This window comes from Pogoniulus pusillus, chromosome 15 (assembly GCF_015220805.1).
Source record: "Pogoniulus pusillus isolate bPogPus1 chromosome 15, bPogPus1.pri, whole genome shotgun sequence".
In the NCBI taxonomy this organism is placed as follows: domain Eukaryota; kingdom Metazoa; phylum Chordata; class Aves; order Piciformes; family Lybiidae; genus Pogoniulus; species Pogoniulus pusillus.
This window is the reverse complement of record NC_087278.1, coordinates 5270841-5291536: the sequence shown is the minus strand read 5'-3', so window position 1 is coordinate 5291536 and position 20696 is coordinate 5270841. Positions and strand designations below refer to the sequence as shown.

The 20696-nt window shown below is 43.0% G+C and overlaps 1 protein-coding gene across 1 annotated transcript in view; it reads left to right on the top strand.

Moving 5' to 3' along the window:
* The first annotated feature begins 2042 nt into the window (after nt 1-2042).
* Nucleotides 2043-20696, top strand: part of NUP205 (nucleoporin 205) — a 58936-nt gene continuing 40282 nt past the window's right edge. Inside the window, exons 1-10 of the mRNA XM_064155015.1 lie at nt 2043-2292; nt 8371-8513; nt 9488-9659; nt 10614-10758; nt 12004-12163; nt 13397-13625; nt 14468-14632; nt 15340-15515; nt 17968-18084; nt 20149-20286. Of these exons, the coding sequence (XP_064011085.1) occupies nt 2265-2292; nt 8371-8513; nt 9488-9659; nt 10614-10758; nt 12004-12163; nt 13397-13625; nt 14468-14632; nt 15340-15515; nt 17968-18084; nt 20149-20286 (1473 nt within the window). The 5' untranslated portion in view covers nt 2043-2264. The remainder of the gene's footprint in view (nt 2293-8370; nt 8514-9487; nt 9660-10613; nt 10759-12003; nt 12164-13396; nt 13626-14467; nt 14633-15339; nt 15516-17967; nt 18085-20148; nt 20287-20696) is intronic.

Genomic DNA, 20696 nt, shown 5'->3' with positions numbered 1-20696 from the left:
GACTCTGCCCATCGACAGGTGGTCAAGGTCCCGCTGCAGAGCCCTTCTGCCCTCCAACCCAGCCACATCTGCCCCCAGCTAAGTGTCATCTGCAAACTTGCTGATGACTGACTCAATTGTGTGTTGTTTTAAACAAGGACAAACATTTACTCACTGCTTATTTTTTTTAAGATGTCAAATTGAAATCACAGAAACTATTCTGTTTAATAAAAAAAGTACCTTTTTTTCTCACTAAAAGAAAACTCTCTATTAAATTTAACACCTGGTGCAGCATCTGACTTGAGGCTTTTTGCCTTATTCAATGAAAACCATTTACAGGGCAAGGCTTGAAAGGAAAGACTTCCTTCAACATAATAGGGGAAAGAAAAACCAAATCATCATTAAATGTTTTGGGTTGGAAGTGACCTTTAAAGGTCATCCACTCCAAGCCTCCTGAAGTAAGTGGGGATGTTTTTAACTCGATCAGGTTGGTATTAGGAAGTTCTTTACAGAGAGAGTGATTGGCATTGGAATGGGCTGCCCAGGGAGGAGGTGGAGTTGCTGTCCCTGGAGGTGTTCAAGAAAAGCCTGGATGGGGCACTTAGTGCCATGGTCTAGTTGATTGGCTAGGGCTGGGTGCTAGGTTGGCCTGGATGATCTTGGAGATCTTTTCCAGCCTGGCTGTGTGATTCTATGATCAGAGCCATGTCCAACCTGGCTGTGAATGCTTACAGAGATGGGGCTTTTAACCACCTCTCTGGGCAACCTAGGTCACTGTTTTGCCACCCACACTAGAAAAAATTGTCTTCCATCTACTCTAGAAATACCTTCCTTTGATTTAAAACCCTTAGTCCTTGTTCTGTCACAACAGGCCCTGTTAAAAAGATTATCCCCATCTTTCCAATAGACCCTCTCTGAGTGCTGAAAGGCTGCAGAAGGCCACCTCTAAACCTTTTCTCCAGGCTAAACCAAATGCTCTAAATCTTTCTTAATGGCAGAGGTGTTCCACCCCTCTGATCATTTTTTTAGCCCTCCTCTGGACCCTTTACAACAGGTTCACATCATTCTTGCGCTGAAGACTCCAGGGCTGGACACAGCACCCCAAAAATTACATCATCATAGAATCAACCAGGTTGGAAGAGACCTCCAAGATCATCCAGGCCAACCTATTCCCAAGCCCCATCCAGTCAACTAGACCATGGCACCAAGTGCCTCATCCAGGCTTTGCTTGAACACCTCCAGGGATGGTAACTCCACCACCTCCCTGGGCAAGTTATTGAAGAACATGTAGCAGCAAGCTGTGCAGGTATCTTCCACTTCCACTAACTGTGCTTTTAAATTCATAATGCGTTTTTCAGGAAATGGAATATAAATATATTGTATATATCAAAGCTGCCTCAAATATTCTGTTTTTCTTTTCCCACCCTTAAATGCCACATTGAGATTCCACTACGTTTACTCTTTTTATTTCATCTCAGACACGTTAAAATAAAGATGAAGGTCAGAAGTGCTCACTTATTGAGGAGTCCTTCACCTTTCATAACATTCAACTCTTAAAGATTAATCAGAAGTTTGTGTTTTACCCCAGGTGGAGTCTCACAAGAGCTTGAGCAGGAAAGGAGAATCAGTTCCCTTGATCTGCTGGCAATGCTTCTACTGATGCAGCTGAGAGTACGATTTAGTTTGGGAGCTGGAAGTGCACACTGCTGGCTCATGTCCAGCTTTTCATCTACCAGTAAACCCCAAGTCCTCCTGGGCAAGACAGGTCTCAATCCCTGCGCATCCTCTGGCCATAGAGACAATGCTGTTATTCACAGCGTGGCAAAGCAGAACTCCAGCGGTCGCCCCCTTTCCGCGGCCACCTCGGAAAGGTTTGACCACGAAGCCGATGGACACGAGGAGCTCTCAGTCCGCACCTTGGGGGCCGCCGCGGCCGCCTCAGCGCCGGGAGCAGGCGCGCCGCCGCGGCCGCCTCAGCGCCGGGAGCAGGCGCGGTTCCGCGCCCCTCCGCCACTACAACTCCCGGCAGCCCACGGCGCAGGGCCCCTGGCGTCTGCCTGCCCCTGCCGGAGCCGCGGCGATGACCTTTCCTTAACTTTCGCCAACGAGGCTGCCCCATAAGCCGGCAAAGGAAGAAACCGTAGGACCTGCTGCACGCCCTCCGCGGCTGGAGGAGCTGGCGGGACGGTGCCCGTCTCGCCGGGAGGCGCCGCGGCGGGCAGCCCGAGCTGCTGGCGGCCCTTCTGCAGGCGGCGGCGCGGCCATCGCGCCTCCCTCTCCCCAAGATGGCGGCGCCGCTGGCGGTAAATTCGGGTAAGAGGAAGGCGAGCGGCGCGGTCGTGGTCCTGCCGCTTTCTTCGTGGTGCCGTCGCCTGTCCTGCCAGGCGGTCTGGCTGTGGTGGCCCCGCACTCCTCCTCAGAGCCGGCTGAGCCGGGGACGGCAGCCCTGGGAAGACTGGGCGGGAGGAGTCGGCGTGGCCCGAGAGGGCGGCGGGCAGGGCTGTGTGGCGGCCGCGGAGGTGCTGGCAGGCCGTGAGGAGAGCAGCCTCTGTGTGGCTTTGCTCCCGCCCGGTGGTATTGGGGCCCTCAGGCCGCGGAAAAGTGGCTGGCAGGGTGACGGAGCTCTGCGGTCAGAGATGCCATGCCAGGCTAATCCTTGCGTGGAGTGCACGGAGCTGGTGAAACGAGACGGCAAAGACCGCTTCGGTTCGAGAGGATTGTGGACACTCAGTCTACGTGTGATTGACCATCGCCTCTCTATTGCATTCGTCTTTTAGTTAGTGGTGTGTGCGATAAAAGGCAAGAAGGAAATCAGTCCTGAGTTTTGTGCCGTGCTGCACACGGGGATAGTGGAAATTCGAGCTGGTTTCCCTTGCGTTGCCTGTTGCTGAGGATTAGGAACATCAGGATTATCCCTGGTTCTTTCAGAGCCTGTCCACAGGACCAGGGCAGCACTTGCCCGCTGTAACTGACGATTATTTTTAATATAAAATAAAGTGATTAGATAATTGGAGAGCAGTTTATGTCATCTGATCCAGCATTCCTTCTCTTCTTTCCTCCTAAAGTAAGGTCAACCCAACGGACTGGGTCATAGCCTTATCTAAACGAGTTTTGAGGGTGCGTAAAGGTGAAGCCCTTCCTAGACACCTGTGTGGGCTTTTGTCACAGTGGACAACCACCCTCACAGTCGTTTTCATTTTTTTTTTCTTTATTTTTTTACTTTTTCCTGATGGCAAATTGGAATTTTTGGTATTGCAGCTTGTGGCAGTTGCTGCTCATCCCCTGGGGTACTTCTGTCTCTCTTTTCTGTGTATAGTTGAACTTCATACTGAGTAGCCATTCAATAGCTGAAGATGACGAAGCTCCCATCCCTTTTTAGTCTTTTTAAACTGAATAAGGTTAATTCTTTCAGCCTCTCCTCATTCATCCTCTCCTCCTGCTCCCTGTTTCAGTGCCTTGCTCTGTCAAAACTGGACACAGGGTGAAGAACTCTGAGATGCCTAAAAAATCACTTTGCTGCACCTGCTGGCTGCAACTCCCTTAATACACCCCAGTGCACAGAGTCCTTTGCTATAAGGATGAGCTGCTTGACTCTTCAGCTTCCTGTCTACCAATGCACTTGGGTGTTTCTCTGTAAAGTTGCTTTTTGAGCCACTTGGTCCTCAGCCTGTACAGTTTCAGATGCAGAATGTTGCATTTGCTGCTCTTGAGCTTCATCAGATTAATAAAGGCAGAATGGAGACCCTGTGAGAAGCACTTGGTGCTAGAATATGGGCGTGGGAAGAAGTCCTGCACCTAAGATGGTATATGTCACAGTGTCTAGTTAATGAAATCAGAAGCTCCATTTCCATGTCAGGCAAGGAGTATATTTTACAGAGAAGATACTTTCATCTACTCTGCCCTGGTGAGACCTCATCTGCTGTACTGTGTTCAGTTTTGGGCTCCTCAGTTTAAGAGGGACAGGGAACTGCTCAAGAGAGTCCAGCGGAGGGCTATGAAAATGATTAGGGCACTGCCTGATGAGGAGAGGCTGAAGAACCTGGGACTTTTTAGTCTGGAGAAGAGAAGACTGAGGGAGGATTTAATAAATGTGTATAAATATCTGAGAGCTGGGGGTCAGGAGTGGGAGGACAGGCTCTGCTCACTTGTTCCCTGGGATAGCACAAGGAGCAATGGACGGAAGCTGCAGCACAGGAGGTTCCACCTCAACACATGGGGGAATATCTTTACTGAGCACAGAAACAGGCTCCCCAGAGAGGTTGTGGAGTCTTCTTGTGTGGATATATTCAAGGCCTGTCTGAATATGTTCCTGTGTGATCTCAGCTAGGTTGTATGGTCCTGCTGTGGCAGGGGGGTTGGATTGGATGATCTCTTTAGGTCCCTTCCAACCCCTAACATCCTGTGATCTTGTGATCTAGCTGAATCAACTACATTGCTGCCCCCTGACAAAGTGTTAACAAAGCAAAGACCTTTCATTTGAAATTGACTTCATTATGTGAAAATTATAATTTAAAAATGTAGGGGAAGAAGGAGTTTTATCTGTGAAAAAGGAAACAGAAATGAAAGCAGATGTGGCACTAGGATTAATGAAGATTTTGATTTATATTGTATTGCTTGTGGGAACAGGCATAGATAGCACAGTTAAGTCCTGTAACTTGGCAAAAAGTTCAGGCATAAGCATCAACTGCTACTATCAAAGGAAGCAACTGACTCTGTCCTTCCTTGTTGTCCCTAATGGGATGGCTAGCTTTTCTAAAACTAATAGTAATAGAAATGGCATAAGTGGGATCAAGTATCAGGAGCAGTGTGGCCAGTAGGACAAGGGAGGTTATTCTTCCCTTGTACTCAACACTGGTCAGGTTACATCTTGAGTGCTGTGTCCAGTTCTGGGCTCCTCAATTCAAGAGAGATGTTGAGGTACTGGAATTTGTCCAGAGAAGGGCAACAAAGCTGGTGAGGGGCCTGGAGCACAGCCCTGTGAGGAGAGGCTGAGGGAGCTGTGGGTGTGCAGCCTGCAGAAGAGGAGGCTCAGGGCAGAGCTCATTGCTGTCTACAACTACCTGAAGAGAGGCTGTAGCCAAGTGGGGTTGGTCTCCTCTCCAAGGCAACCAGCAACAGAACAAGGGGACAGAGTCTCAAGCTGTGCCAGGGGAGGTCTAGGCTGGATGTTAGGAGGAAGTTCTTCACAGAAAGAGTGATTGGCACTGGAATAGGCTACACAGGGAGGTGGTGGAGTTGCCATCCTTGGAGGTGCTCAACACAAGACTGGATGAGGCACTTAGTGCCATGGTCTAGTTGACTGGCTAGGGCTGGGTGCTGGGATGGCCTGGATGATCTTGAAGGTCTCTTCCAACCTGGTTGATTCTATGAAGTCAGCATGGTCATTAAAGTCCAACCCAATTGCTTATTCCTTTCTCTGCAGTACTGCATCTTTGTGCTAGCTTGTGCTGCCACATAACAAACTGAATTGTAGAATACGAGCAGGACACGGACCTGTTGGAGAGGTTCCGACAAAGATGTTGAACAAGACCAGTCCCAGGACTGATCCCTGAGAGTCTCTGCTTGTCACTGCCTCCACTTGGACTTGGAGCCATTGACAGCCACTATTGGGGTTCAGCCATCAAGCCAGTTCTTTACCATCTAGTGCTCCACCCATCAAACCCATGTTTCACCAGCTTGGAGACCAGGATGTGGTGCAGGACAGTGTCAAAGGCTTTGCTCAGGTCGAGGATTGGCCATTAGTAAGAAGTTCTTTACTGTCAGGGTGTTGAGACACTGGAATTACTTGGTGGGGAAGTTATGGATGCCTTATCCCTGGTAAGTGTTTTAAGGTCAGCCTGGATGAGGATGAGGCCTGGTTTCCCTGCCCGTAGCAGAGGTATTAGAACCAGGTGGTCTTTAAGGTCTCTTCCAACTCAAGCCATTGTATGGTTCTGTTCTATGATTCTGTGCCATCCTGCTGAAAATAAACTTTTTTGTTTGTTCCTTAGTTTTCAGTTAGAAAAGCTAGATCCTTAGTTTGTTTTGATGTCCTACAGTACATGTGAATTTTGGCTCGTGGAAAGCAATTATGTTGTAGGGACATGAGCAAACAAATGGGCCAGGATAATAGTTGAACAGCTTTTGGCAAAGGCTGTGGATTGCTGCTAGTGTTTATTGGACTTGGTGAACTTAAGAATGAAAAGACTGTTTCAAGTGGAAGTAAATCTTTGAACTGTGAAATTATATGGGACAGCCAGTCACAGTCTGGAGTGTGAAGGTACTTGTCCAGTGATGGTAGCTGTTTTTAAGTGAATTCGTTTAGGCAGGGACAACACAGTATGATTAAAACACTGACTCTTAAAAAGGACAGGGTATTTGTCCTCTTTTTGAAGCTGTCCTCTCAAATGCAGTTCCATTTGCATTATAAATGCATCCTAAATAATCGTAGTTTTTGCCAGAGCTCAGTTTGGAATGAGAAAGTTTGTTGAATGTGCCTTCTTACTTTGTAATAGACTAAAACTAACAAAGTTTTACTTGGTTTGGCTGCTTCTGAGACCCCTTAGGTACTGGTGTCTGAAACCAGTAGTCTTGCTCTGAGACCTGCTGCTATTTCCATGCTCGCTCTCTACACTTCAGCTTAGCTAACACTGCCTCATTATTTGGGGCATTCATGTAGCGTTTTGCATTAATTTGGGGGGTTGTCTTGATTGTATGAAAAAGAGAGACATCTTCATGTCAGAGTAGCTTCCACTTGCTTACTGTCTTAACATAAGCAGGTTAAGATTAAGACAAAGTTTGGATATGGTTGACTTTAGTGCACCTAGTCAGGTTTACCTTTAGAGTTAGAGCTGGTCGGAACAAGCTGTGTGAGAATAAAATGTTGCCTCTATACTTGATTTTACACCATGGTGTTACCTTGGACTTTAAAGAGAAGGGAAAAAGTCCTCCAAACTTAAGCCACTTTTAAGTGAAATGCTGATATTTTTTTGTATGTAATCTACTCTACAAGGCATGGTTCTGTTTTGTTATGTCTCCAGAAGCAAAGCCAGTTTCAGAGGTCTCTGCTGTTCACTACCCGTTTGTTCTTTCTATGCTTCAGGCAATGCCCTTTCAGTTGTTTTTATGACTAACAAGGCCACTTTGTAACCCATGTTAATGAAATACTCTGATTTTTAAAAACAAGATTGGAAGAACTCTGAAAAATGTTTTCTGTTCTTCTTTAGGATGGGTCACTTCATGAACATATAATGTAGTCCTTCAGAATTCATGAAGCAGGTGTGGTCATTCCTCTGAATGACAGAGGGCAGCAACCCCTTAAAGAAGCTTTTCCACTAGTAAAATTGTGCAAACCATTGTCAGCTTAAATCTTTTTGGGTCAGGGACCATGCTCAGAACCTCATAACATGACTTGCAATCGGGCGGTAATTATGTGGCAGCTTGCAGGCAAACACCACAGTTGGTAATCATAGAATCATAGAATCAACCAGGTTGGAAGAGACCTCCAAGATCATCCAGTCCAACCTATCACCCAGCCCTATCCAGTCAACTAGACCATGGCACTAAGTGCCTCATCCAGTCTTTTCTTGAAGACCCTCAGGGACGGTGCCTCCACCACCTCCCTGGGCAGCCCATTCCAATGGGAAATCACTCTCTGTGAAGAACTTCTTCCTAATATCCAGCCTATACCTACCCTGGCACAATAAATTTGTCTGGTATGTTCAAAGTGATTTGTGGTTTGTAGAATCTGAAACATCCACAAATACAAGTGAAATCTAGCAAGGGAAACATTTTGGTGCTTCTGTTAATGTGAGTTTGTCTACTTCTAGTAAAGGAAATTCATAACTTCTTGTGCAGAATGTTAGCAGCAATTCTGTCTTAGGAATCAAAAGGATTTGTGTTTATCTAATAATTTAAAATGTGAAAGAAAATGTCCTTATGCTTATGAAATTTGTTTCTTAAGTAATGCTGCCTTTAGTCTTTCATTTTTGCTTTCTAGTTCCTTTTATTCTACACAGACTGATGCAACCATGTGACACATTCTAATAGTGCTACTCTTCATTTTCACTTCTTCAAGTGCTGGGTAGTTTTGGTTTGGATTTTTCTGCCAAAAGTGGCAAACAGGAAGCCTGCCTTACCAAGTTATATTCAAATTTGAGGTCTGCTGTCCAATTCTTGGTTATCCTTTAATCTTATCAAAGAATATAAGGTCTCCTTGAAGCCTTCTCCAGGCTGAAGAGCCCCAACTCGTGTAGCCTGTCCTCATAGCACAGCTGCTGCAGCCCTCTGATCATCTTCATGGCCCTCCTCTGGACTTGCTCCAACAGTTCGATGTCCTTCTTGTGTTGGGGGCTCCAGAAATAATTTGTCTTCTTTCTTTCTCCATAAGCATTTTATTTCTTCTTTTTTTAGCTGCCAGCTTGTGGGGTCCATATAAGGACATATGGCAGACTGTAGTGAATGCCATTTGGAAAAGGCAACCTGAAGCTATTCATCGCCTTGACCAAGTTTTGAAGAAACACAAATCTGACTTCATTTCTCTCTTCAGAAATCCGGTACTGGACTAATGCTTTCTTGTAGAATGACTTGGAGAGTCTATCTTGTACTGCTGTATTACCATTTAGGCCCTGACCATTCTTTTCATTCTGTGTTCTTACAGCATGTAACAAAATTGTGCAATCTTACTCTAATGTTAGAATAAACCAACTCAAATTTTGTTTTGCCGTTTGCAGAATGATTTTATCTATGTCATATTCTTTTTGCTCATTATTTGAATGCTATTTTGAAAGGACTAGTAAAAGGATCTGATGATCTGTCTGTCAGGTATTTATTTTTTCCCCACTACTCTTGTATGTCTGAAATAAAGCTCAAAATTGCTTTGTTGGGTTTTGGTCCATGTTTGTGCTTTGGTTGTGTTAATGCACGCAGAGCACATCCATACACAAAACACAGAAGATGTCTTGTTAGGAATTTCAGATGATGTGGAAAAATTTACTGGATCACAATGCAGTAACTACAAGTATGTGTTCTTTCAGTGGTGTTACTTCAGAAATAGTATATGGCTTTTTAAACTTACAGGTCAGAAACTTTGTCAGTTGGCTGTAGAATTTCACCAATATGTTTTAGTGCCTGAGGTTAATAGGAAAAAAAAAGATGTAGAAAAGCATGCACCAAAGTTATGCAGCAGCTCTGATTGACAACCCTGACGCATTTCATTGATCTGATACCAATCCCTGCTGAGAATTGTACCAAAAATTTACTTTTAGTTTCCTATGGTTTGAATAAATGTCAGCACTAGCTGTGTAAGATAATTTCCAGTGCATTCCCACAAAGAGACTGTTGCTGTGCAGGTGTGAGGCATTTTTAGAATGCTTTTATTATCTCTGCATTTAAAACCACTGCCTTTGTTTTTATAATGACAACCCAACCTGTCAGAGCTGTATCTGGGAGCAAGCATTAATGTGTAAAGCTTTATGCAGTGTTTGATTTTGCTGTTTCGAATAACTTCCGATGCTTGTTTGTCTTGCAGCCAAAGAATGTTCAGCAGCATGAGAAAATTCAGAAAGCAAGTACAGAAGGGGTTGCTATCCAGGGTCAGCAGGGAACTAGGCTTTTGCCAGAGCAACTCATCAGAGAAGCCTTTATCCTCAGTGACCTCTTTGATATTGGAGAGTTGGCAGCTGTTGAGCTCCTTCTAGCTGGTGAGAAGGGAAAATATTTAAGAGCTGGAGAAATGCAACTTAAATAGGGCCTTCTCATTTAAGTGTATGCTTAGCATGAATGCATGATTCAGTCGAGGCTTTAGCTTCCTAATATAGAATGTTCTTAAAAAGAAATCTGCTGTCACTGTAATGTAATACAATAACAATGTTCTGAACCTTAATGGTCATATCTTATGCAGCTATTGCAAAAGGGGGAATAGATGGAGAGGTTTTATTGATGTGCTTCATCACTGAATTTAACAATAGTTTCAAAGTAGTTGAATGAGAGTTTTTCCATAAAGCAGTGGATAGATATTGGTTCTTCAAGGAATGTATTAGTTTTACATTGATATTTGACTCTATTTGGATGAAAATAACTGATTATGATTTTGTAGGAAAGATAGTTTGGGAAGTGACAGATGCTTTGCATGTAGAAAATTGATTTCAGAGTTATTAAAATGTTAATTGTTAGTTATTACTAGCTACATTATTAGCTTTAAAAAATCAATAAGTAGCTTGCAAATTTGTTATCTTTGGAAAGTCATCTTCGAGTCAGCCTCTTCTATTTTGAACTTGGATTTTCAATATAAATTCAGACACAAAACATTTTGAATAAAGAAAAGATAATTTGCTGGTAATCAGCCTGAATTGAGTATTAAGATGAGTAGATATCTTTTGCAGATACCATTTAAATTAGAATATTTATGGACTTGCACTTCTTTATTTTTTTTTCAAATGTTTTAATAGTTGAATGTCAGTTTTGGTAATAGCATCCCAAAGATCTGTGATTTCCTTTAAGTGCCTGAAACAAATCCAAGTGACAGTGAATAACAATGATTACTGTGAATGCTACACTTGTATAGAGATTAGAAATGCAGAGATATAAAGCTGTTGTCAAAATGTGTATGTTCAACTTCCTGGGGCTACTCTTGTGAGTGAAAATGTATTCAACAGGAGGACACCAGCAGCCTCATTTTCCTGGCCTTACCAGAGGTCTAGTGGCTGTTCTGTTGTACTGGGATGGAAAAAGATGCATTGCCAATTCACTACGAACCCTCATCCAGTCACGCCAAGGCAAGACATGGACGTTTGAACTCAGGTCTGTATTAGTGTGATGAGCTGGTCAAAGCTTTTAGCTTTGAGTGCTTTTAGGACTAATTAGACTCAAGGGAATATAAATAGTATCGAGTTTGTTTCCTTCTTATAACTTGATGCAGCTGCTTCCATATTTATTTTTTAAGCGTAATACTCCTTTTTCTTACACATTTTTATTGGATTATGAAGATACTAATTTTACTTTCAGTTCTTTCATGCTACTTCACCTTTCTGGCAGTGTTTTGGTTCAGTGTTTTGTCAGTCATTGTAAATCTAGCCAGCAATCATTACTTAGTATTTCAGAGACTGAATTTTTACCTTTACTGTTTTCTGGCTTCAGATGTTCTACAAAACAGATAGTTGTGCTCCTACTTTTACTTAAAATTGATGCAAACAATTTGCTTCCAATACACAGTGATTGCTTGACTAGAGAAAGATGAAAAGATGTGTTACAGTGTAAATATAAATTCTGAAACATAAAAATTTATTACCTCAGAATTAGCTCCATCACTGCAGTAGGGTGTACAGAATTGGTCAGTTGTGTTTACCAGTGAGAAAGAGACTGAGCTTGTGAGTTATGCATATCTTATGTGTGGTACTTTTACCTTTTGACAGGAATCTTAACTAGCTGATTCACACAGATTCTCAGTTTGCATTTGGTTGGAAGGATGACCTCAAAGGTCACCTCGTCCAGCCCCACTGCAGTCAGCAGGGAAACCTCCATGTGCATCAGGCTGCCCACGGCCACACTGAGTCTGATCTTGAATGTCTCCAGTGATAAGGCTTCAGTAGCATCCCTGGGCAGCCTGTTCCAGTATTTCACTACTCACTGTAAAGAACTTCCTAAATCAAGTCCACTCTAAATCTACCCACACCACTCAGCTTCTTATCTGCAAACCTGCTGAGGGTGTGCTCCATCTCCCTGACTATCATTGATGAAGATACTGAACAGCACTGATCCCAGTACAGGCCCTGGAGTGACACCATTTGTCACCCGTGATCAGTGTGTACTCTCATGTTCCATGTTCCTGACCCAAAGCTGCTAAGGGCTTTGTACCCATTCAGCATAAAGTTTTGAGAGGGCACTGCTTACAGATTAGTGATGCACCTTTAGTTATTTTATGTATCCAAGTGCAGTTGCAGGGCTTCAAACAAATAAAGCAAATAACATTTGGTAGGATACATTATTTTTGACTTCCTCTGTAGCTAGTGTGATTAATTGTTCAATTTATATGTGTTTCCATTACAGCCAAGAATTAATGACCATGACAACACGATTCACAGATGAGCTAATGGAGCAGGGTTTGACTCAAAAGATCCTCACCCTTGTGTCTCAGATTGATTTGAACAATGAATTTGATAAACTCCAGAAAGAGCGAGGGCTGGGCAGTGAGAAACATCGCAAAGAGGTAAATATTCACTGCGTGTGAATATTATTCTGAATGAATTATTGCACAGATTAGAATAGAGTTAGACCTCCAAGAGACACAGAGGGAGCTGATTTTTTTTTGAGTTTACAGTTTCTGTTCTCTACCTTTGCAAGCTGTTACTAGCTGAAGGATCATAGTAACTACAGCTTGTGCTATGCCAGTATGGGATCCTGTGTTTCTGTTTTGCTGTTGTTCCCTGATGCTAGAGCATACTCAGTTGATAAAAATATTTTGTCTATGTGGTGGTTTGAGTGTTACTCTCCTCCCTCCCCTTAAAAAAATCACCCAAACTAGACTCAGCTGATCTGGAAATTGAAGAATGAAGCTATATTTACATCTTAGCACAATATACAAACAGATATTTACAATATATACAGCTATATATATAAGCTACAAATATATAAGTTAAAAAAAGTAATACAGAAATACAATACCCCTTCCAGAAACCACAGTCCCCAGGAGGGGCTCCCAACCATCCTTCCATCTCCTTCCCACCCCTCTGCCTTACCCCAGACTTTGCCTTACGTTCAAGGTGAGTTTGGAGAACTGGCCAGGGGGGTTAGGAAGTAGAAGGATTAGTCAGGCAGCAAGTTACAGAGAGAAGTTCATGCAGCCCCAGAGCCCAGAGAGCAACTCTTACCTATATTTATGTTCCTGTTCTTATGCATCTCAGCAAGCCTATGAGTGAAGTATACATCACCATTTTTTCCTTTTCACAGCCTAGAATCTAATTCTTCTCACCAAAACATTCCAGCTAGCTTCAAACTAGCACAGTCTAGGAGAAGAAGCTTCTAATTTTAAATGTCTTTCATGTTTCTCAGTGTATTAATGGTTAGATATTAGTATGATCAGTTGAGAGTATCTCTTTCAGGGCAAGGAGAAGACTATGACCATAACTGGATATAACTACCAGTGCAGAGATGGGAGCTGTGAATTTTCTCTGATACATTTACAGCTCCAGAAGTTCAGTATGGATTCATGATCTTGACAGATAGTTTGTATGTAGTCATACTCCAGGTTATCTGCTCACACCTCACATGTAATACATGGAAATATGAATGTATTTAACATGCAGACGTGTGCCTTTTGTTGTTTAGCAGTTAAAGCAATGCAGTGTTTTTAACTTGTCCTTCTCAGTCCAGCAGTGTGACTAGGTAAAGTAGAGTATGTTGTTAGAGTGTTTATATTCACTACTTTTTGTTTCTTTTAAAGGTTTCTGACCTCATTAAGGAATGCAGACAGTCCTTGGCTGAAAGTTTGTTTGCTTGGACCTGCCAGTCACCGCTGAGTAAGGATGACACTATAATCCTCATAAGTTATCTGGAGAAAGTAACAGTGGAAGCTGATGGCTCGTTGGATGGTGTGAACTTGTCCCTTCTCATGGCTCTGCTTTACTGCTTCGATGTTAGCTTTCTGGAACAAGGTGCAGAGGATCGTGAAGGTAATCCTGGCAGCTTTCCCAAAGAGGCTGAGTTGTGCAGATGGAGAAGTAAAACTCAGTATGAGCCAGCCATGTGCACTTGCCAGCCCAGGCTAATTGTATCTTGGGCTGCAGCAAAAGAAATGTGACCGGTAGGAGTGAGGTGATTCTGCCTCTCTGCTCTGGTGAGAGCCCACCTGTAGTATTGCATCCAGTTCTTGGGCCCCCAACACAAGACAGACATCTGCTGTTGGAGTGGGTCCAGAGGAGGCCACAAACATGATCAGAGGGCTGGAGCATGTACCCTCTGGGAACAGGCTTTGAGAGTTGGGGCTGTTCAGCCTGGAGAAGAGAAGGCTCCAGAGATATCTTATTAGCTGCATTCCAGTATCTGAAAGGGGCCTACAAGAAGGCTGGGGATGGACTTTTTACAAGGACTTGTAGTGATAGAGAATCAGAGAATTGGTTGGGTTGCAAAAGACTTCTGAGGTCATCAAGTCCAACCATCATCATTAAGATAGGATGAGAAGGTGTGGGTTGAAGCTTGAGGAGGGCAGATTTAGACTGGAGATTAGGAGGAAATCTCTACAGTGATGATGGTGAGACATTGGAACAGGCCAGCCAGGGCAGTTGTGGATTCCCCTTCCATGGAGGTGTTCAAGGCCAGGTTGGACAGGTCCCTGAGCACTCTGGTCTAGTGAAAGGTGTCCTTGCCCTTGGTGGGGTGGGGTTGGAACTAGATGATCTTCAAGGTCCTTTTCAACCTCAGCCATTCTGTGATGTAACCAATTTTGTTACTGGTCAGTGAGAAACTGGTAGGATTTTGCATGTTTTTTTACAGTGAGTTTTTGTTTCTCTTGAAGATTTGCTGCACCGACTGCCTCTGCTAGCAGAAAGGCAATACATAGCAACCATACACACTCGGCTTCAGGAGTCCCAGCCTTGGAAACTGCCAGGCCTGCAAGCTACTGTTAGATTAGCCTGGGCACTGGCATTACGAGGAATATCTCAGCTGTCTGATGTGACAGGTAAATCACCCTTAACATGCAATTGCTGTACATTAGTATTCAGAGCTCGCATGTGGTGTAAGTCAAAGTATCTGTTACCTTTTTGAGGTATTAGTATTGACCTTTATGATAAAATTACCATTGATGCTCCTTTAAAGCTTTCTCAGTCTGTTAGTTTGGTTGTTGTGAATTGAATTGCAGATTTAGAAATAACTGGTTGTCAGACACTGGAGTGTCTTTGAAGTGGAAGAGATTGTAATGTACTGCAAAGTGTGGAAGATTGCATTTTAGTGTCTTCCACTTAAGAATCTGGACACTTAAGAATAGATTCAGGCTTAGGACTTTTTACATCTGCAAATGGGGAGGGACTTTTTACAAAGGCTTGTTTGTGATAGGGAGAGGGAATGGATTTAAGCTTAAGAAGTGTAGATTTAGATTGGGTATCAGGACAAAATTCTTTACCGTGAGGGTGGTGAGGCAGTGGAACAGGTTACTCAGGGGGGTTGTGGATGCCTCTTCCCTGTTAAGTGTTGGACAAGGTCTTGAGCAACCTGGACTAGTGGAAAGTATCTTTTCCAGTCTGGAGTTTTCCTGTACAGTAGAAAAAGCACAGGTGATAGAAGCTTGTTGATTTACATGTCAGTCAGGTATTCTGAAATAAGTTTTGTTTGGTAACAGATGACTGTGATTGACTCTTTTTCCATCCTTTGATTTTTTTTATGGCCTAGCTCTGGCAGAATTCACTGAGGCCGATGAGGTGATGGCAGAGCTAGCAGTTGCTGATAATGTCTTCCTGTTCCTGACTGAATCTGTTGTGGGGTCTGAAAACTTCTACCAGGAAGAATTTTACATTCGCAAGATCCATAATCTTGTCACCGAGTTCCTTACACTCATGCCAATGAAAGTAAGTTCATGTGAACAGTAGTTCTTGAGAAGTAATGAATCCAACAGAGCTCAAAAGGTTGTGATCAGTGGTGCAGAGTCCAGTTGCTGCTGGTGTTCCCAAGGGGTCAGTACTTGGTCTAGTCATATTCAACAGCTTCATCAATGACCTGGATGAGATAGCATAGCCTCAGCAAGCTTGCTGACGATACAGAACTGGGAGGAGTGTCTGCTACACCAGAAGGGTATGTTGCTATTCTTTGGGAACTGGGCAGACTGGAGAACTGGGTGAAGGTGAACCTCATGAAGTTCAACAAGGACAAGTGTGGAGTCCTGCACCTGGGAACGAATAACACCATGCAGGAGTACAGACTAGGGCTTGACCTGCTGGAAAGCAGCTCCATGGAGAAGGACCTTGGAGTCCTGGTGGACAGTAAGATATTCAGGGGACAGCAGTGTACCCTAGTGGCCAAGAACGCCAGTGATCTCCTGGGGTGCATTAAGAAGAATGTGGCCAGTGGGTCTAGGGGGCGAACTCCTCCCCTTCTACTCTGCCCTAGTGACGCCTCACCTGAAATATTGTGTCCTGTTCTGTGCTCTCCACTTCAAGAGGGACAGGGATGTGCTAGAGAATGTCCAACAGAGTTCTATAAAGGTGATTAAGAGACTGGAATGTCTGTCTTATGGGCAACAGATACAGACTGGCACATGGGGAACTCCATATCAGCATGAGGGAAAACCTCCTTACCTTGTAGGTGCTGGAGCCCTAGAACAGGCTGCCCAGAGAGGTTGTGGAGTCTCCTCTGGAGACTTTCAAGATCCATGTGGCTGCACTCTTATGTGACCTGCCCCAGGTGATCCTGCTTTGGCTGGGGTGTTGGATTGGTGACCTCCAAAGGTTCCTTTCAGCCCCTGAAGTTCTATGATTCTATGATCACTTCTGTACTTCTGACATTAGGACAAGTAGCATAGAGATTGAGATACGACCTTCAGCTTGAGATACTAAGTTCAGAAAACTCACTTGATGGAATTCATGTAGTTGGGGTTGGTTTTCCACACTGAAGCAGAATGTCACTGTGATGAGACTTGCAAAGCTTTTGTGTTGATGGTGTTCTTGTTTTGTTTTGCATGATTAAAATCTGTCTGAATGCTGAAATCCACGGCAACGCATGAGGGTGTTGATTTTTTTCCTTGGTGTTTGTTTCTTTTCTTTTGATAGACAGTAGTGTAACTGAAATTAACTTATGGGTTTTGTCTCATTTTTAATTTATTCTTTTGCTAGTTATCTTTTCCATGTTTAAGGGGAGAGATTCTGCTTTTTCAGCAGTATCAATTGTGGGGAAAATGAGCAGCTGTTTTCACTGCAATATAGAAATGCTGCAAAAAAAGGTTTTAAAGAGAAAAGTCTGAAGCAGTTGCAATGGTTTCATTTGTTCAAGACCTTGCATCTAGGCACAGAAAATTAAGGTCCTATGAAAACGTTTTTATTTAATTGATGGAGGCTTTATTTTGTGACCTTCATTGTGCTGAGCTTTAGCTAGAATTGCCTGAGATTTTTTTTTCAATGTGCAAGAAGTATTATAAAATAAATTTTATTCTTTGTAATTTCACAGAACAAGAACAATATGGACAGGAAAAACAATGTTTGAGTCTTAAAAGTCCTTGAGAGTAGAGAGCATCCTTGTTGTAAAGAGCATTTAGGCTTGCTCTAAATTTATTTATAACTGGTTGGTGTTGCCAGTTGTTCTTTCAAGCTGTCTTTTTAGCCCACAGAGTAACTGTAGAACAAAAAAAAAGTCAGTTCAATCAAATTCATGTTGATAACTTCACAATAATGTTTTTGATAGAATAGCAATTTTCTCTGTGTGGATAATGGTCTAACTTTCTTTGAAACTAGCTCATCTAGCTTTTGAAATAAAAAGAGGAGAGTGATGCACCATCTGGGGCCAAATTAGAGGATCTGATGAAGCCATTTGGAAAAAAACTCCCAGGATTTTAAGTTCAAGGTTTTTGCTGAGAGCTTAGGGTCTTACCAGTAAGAAAGTCATTGAGTTTATATTTGAATTGTTATGCTTGAATAGATTTGAATTAGGATGGATGTTAGGAAATATTTCTTCACTGAAAGGGTTATCAAGCACTGGAACGACCTGCCTAGAGCAGTGGTGGAGTTACCAGCCCTGGGGGTGTTCAAGTGATGTGCAGGCCTAGCACTTAGAGACGTGGTTTAATGTTGACCCTTAAGTGCTGGGTCAGGAGTTGGACTGGATGATCTTTGAAGTCTCTTCCAACCAAGTGTATTCTGTGAATGTAAGCTCTTGGTAGGAGAGGGAGCTAAAAAAAACAATCAGTTGAACATTCTCGTCCTGTATATGCAAATTCATTTTCTTTCAGTTTTGAAAAACTTTGGACAATTCAGTTATTTCTGTTCTGTTTCATTCTTAGCTAAGTTCTTTTCCACTTCATAAATCGTGTAGGTGAAACAGCTGAGAAACCGTGCTGATGAAGATGCTCGCATGATCCACATGAGTATTCAGATGGGTAATGAGCCACCAATTTCCCTGAGAAGAGATCTGGAGCATTTAATGCTTTTGGTAAGCCCTATTACCTTTTAAATTACTTTCTCAAAAAATGATTGTGACTTGCCTTCTTCATCAGAAACTCCTTTAAGTGCTAATCTACAGTGCTGGATCTTTCCTTGTTTGGATTAAAACATAGGCACTTTCTGTAGCATCACCTAAAGAAATTAATTTACTGCCTTGGCTCCTAATATCAATGAAGTGTCATTTAATTCTTGAGAACTAAATACTGCATTGTTTCTTCTGTTTGAAGAATGCTTCATCTGAAGTTATTTTACAAAATTTAAATGTTAGGTATTTAATAATACTATCTTACCATGTCTTTTAAGCCCTTTTAAGACTACAGGTTACTGGAATTGAGGTCTGGCTAAATGCATGGACTCTCTTCTCCCAGGCAACCAGCAATAGAACAAGGGGACACAGTCTCAAGTTGTGCCAGGGGAAGAATAGGCTGGATGTTAGGAGGAAGTTGTTGGCAGAGAGAGTGATTGGCATTGGAATGGGCTGCCCAGGGAGGTGGTGGAGTTGCCATCCCTGGAGGTGTTCAAGCAAAAAATGGATGAGGCACTTAGTGCCATGGTCTAGATGACTGGATAGGGCTGGGTGCTAGGTTGGCCTGGGTGATGTTGGAGGTGTCTTCCAACCTGGTTGATTCTATGATTCTAAGGTTACCTAACTGCACTTGAAGAGAACCCCACATCAGAAAAAAAAAAAACTGTTTGATATTTGTGGAGGATTATGCAGAATTAATAATCTGTATTAATTTTGAAATCCAGGTGGTGATTGTTAATAACTATGAAAACTGTTTTATTACAGTAAAACTCACCAGAAACTCATTCACAGGTTGGAAATTTAGACACTCAGGGCACAGGCAAAACTAGAGCACTTTAAGAAATAAGTGACAAATGTAAATATTGTACTGGAAGAGGCCTTTAAGTATTTACTCACAGAGTTATAAATCAGACAGCATGTGGAAGTCTGTCCGATTAGCTGCTGAGACTTGATTTCTCCCAGACTTCTGGAAAGGAGGCAGATAATCCCTGACCTTGTCCCCAGCTCCTCTGGATGATCTATCTATCTCCAGGACTTGTAGTCTTAGCAGGAAGACTTTCAGGGGCAGGCAGGATGTCTTGAGGTATGCACAGTCTCAGCACAGTGTCACACTGGGGGCTATGCAAGGTGACCGCCTGCAGGCATTTGGAGCCTGTTCCTGGTAAGTTCTCCAGGCAAATTCGGGATGCAAAATGAGGTGGCAGCAGCCTCCTGCTACCTGCTCTTCCCTTTTATCAATATCCAGACTGTGACTAGTGGAGCACTGGACGTCAATTAGCCAATGGGAACAGCCCTTTGCCAGGCCTCACCATATCAGGCAAAGCCAGGGCTTTTGCCCTCCCATCCCAAGGTTGCTTCCCCAACACAGAAGGAGAAGGGGGCAGGCAAACATTTTTGGGCATGGATAAGCTCATGTTTGCCCCATGAGACCTACCACCACAGTATTATATTACCTGCTCATGAATAAATTAATAACATCTACCTTTGCCTTTATTTAGCATAAAAATGTGTAAGTGTGCAGGCTTTAATATATGGATTTCTTGTCCCTTTAGGTTATGGGACAACAACAGAAATTACAGTGAAATTCTTTCCTAATTAGCTCTGAGAGACTGAGTAAACTTAAATGAAGAATTAAGGTTTAATCTGAGAAATTTGTGTGTTGAGAAAATGGGTAAAGCTTCCAATCCTGCTACTGGCTATCTTGTTTTTTAAGTTGATATATCAAGGTACATAAATGATTCTTTGAGAAATTGCACCATTTGCTTAGCAGTGATTTAATCTGTAATAATTGAAGTTGTGGAAGTTTCACTTCTGTGTGCATTTTGCATTTCTCAGGCTGTCAGTTGTTCTGATATTGCTATTTAGAAGCTGTCATTTTCAGGGAGTTTGAAGGAATGGAACACCAGCCGTGGGATGCTTTACCTCTCAAACCTATTTGGCTTATCTAGCAGCAATGCGTATTGTTCAAGTAAGAATCTTCTCTTTTATGTAGTTGGTATTTTTCTAACATTTTCCTTTCTCTGATAGATTGCTGAGTTGTATAGAAAAGACCCCTTTAATCTGGAACTTGCCCTGGAATACTGGTGTCCATCAGAGCCTTTACAGACGTCTACCATCATGGGATCCTACCTTGGAGTAGCCCATCAGAGACCCCCTCAGCGCCAGGTTGCTTAGATTTTCTTGACTAATTGCCATAACTTGAAAGTAAAGCAATAAAAAAAACAGGCAACAAAGGTTTTGGTGTCCTTACTACAGCTAACCTCTAAGACAACATTATCTTTTATTAGTGACTTACTTGCTCTGCAGAATGTGGTTATTGTTGCCTCTTCTAAAAGGAACAAATCACCCTTGTCAATTCAGTTGTCAATAAACTGGACAAGAACTGGATCAAGAACTGGCTGGATGGCAGAGCTCAGAGAGTGGTGGTGAATGGTGCCACGTCCAGTTGGCAGCCAGTCACAAGTGGTGTTCCCCAAGGATCAGTGCTGGGCCCAGTCCTGTTCAATATCTTTATTGATGATCTGGACGAGGGCATTGAGTCCAGCATCAGTAAGTTTGCAGATGACACCAAGCTA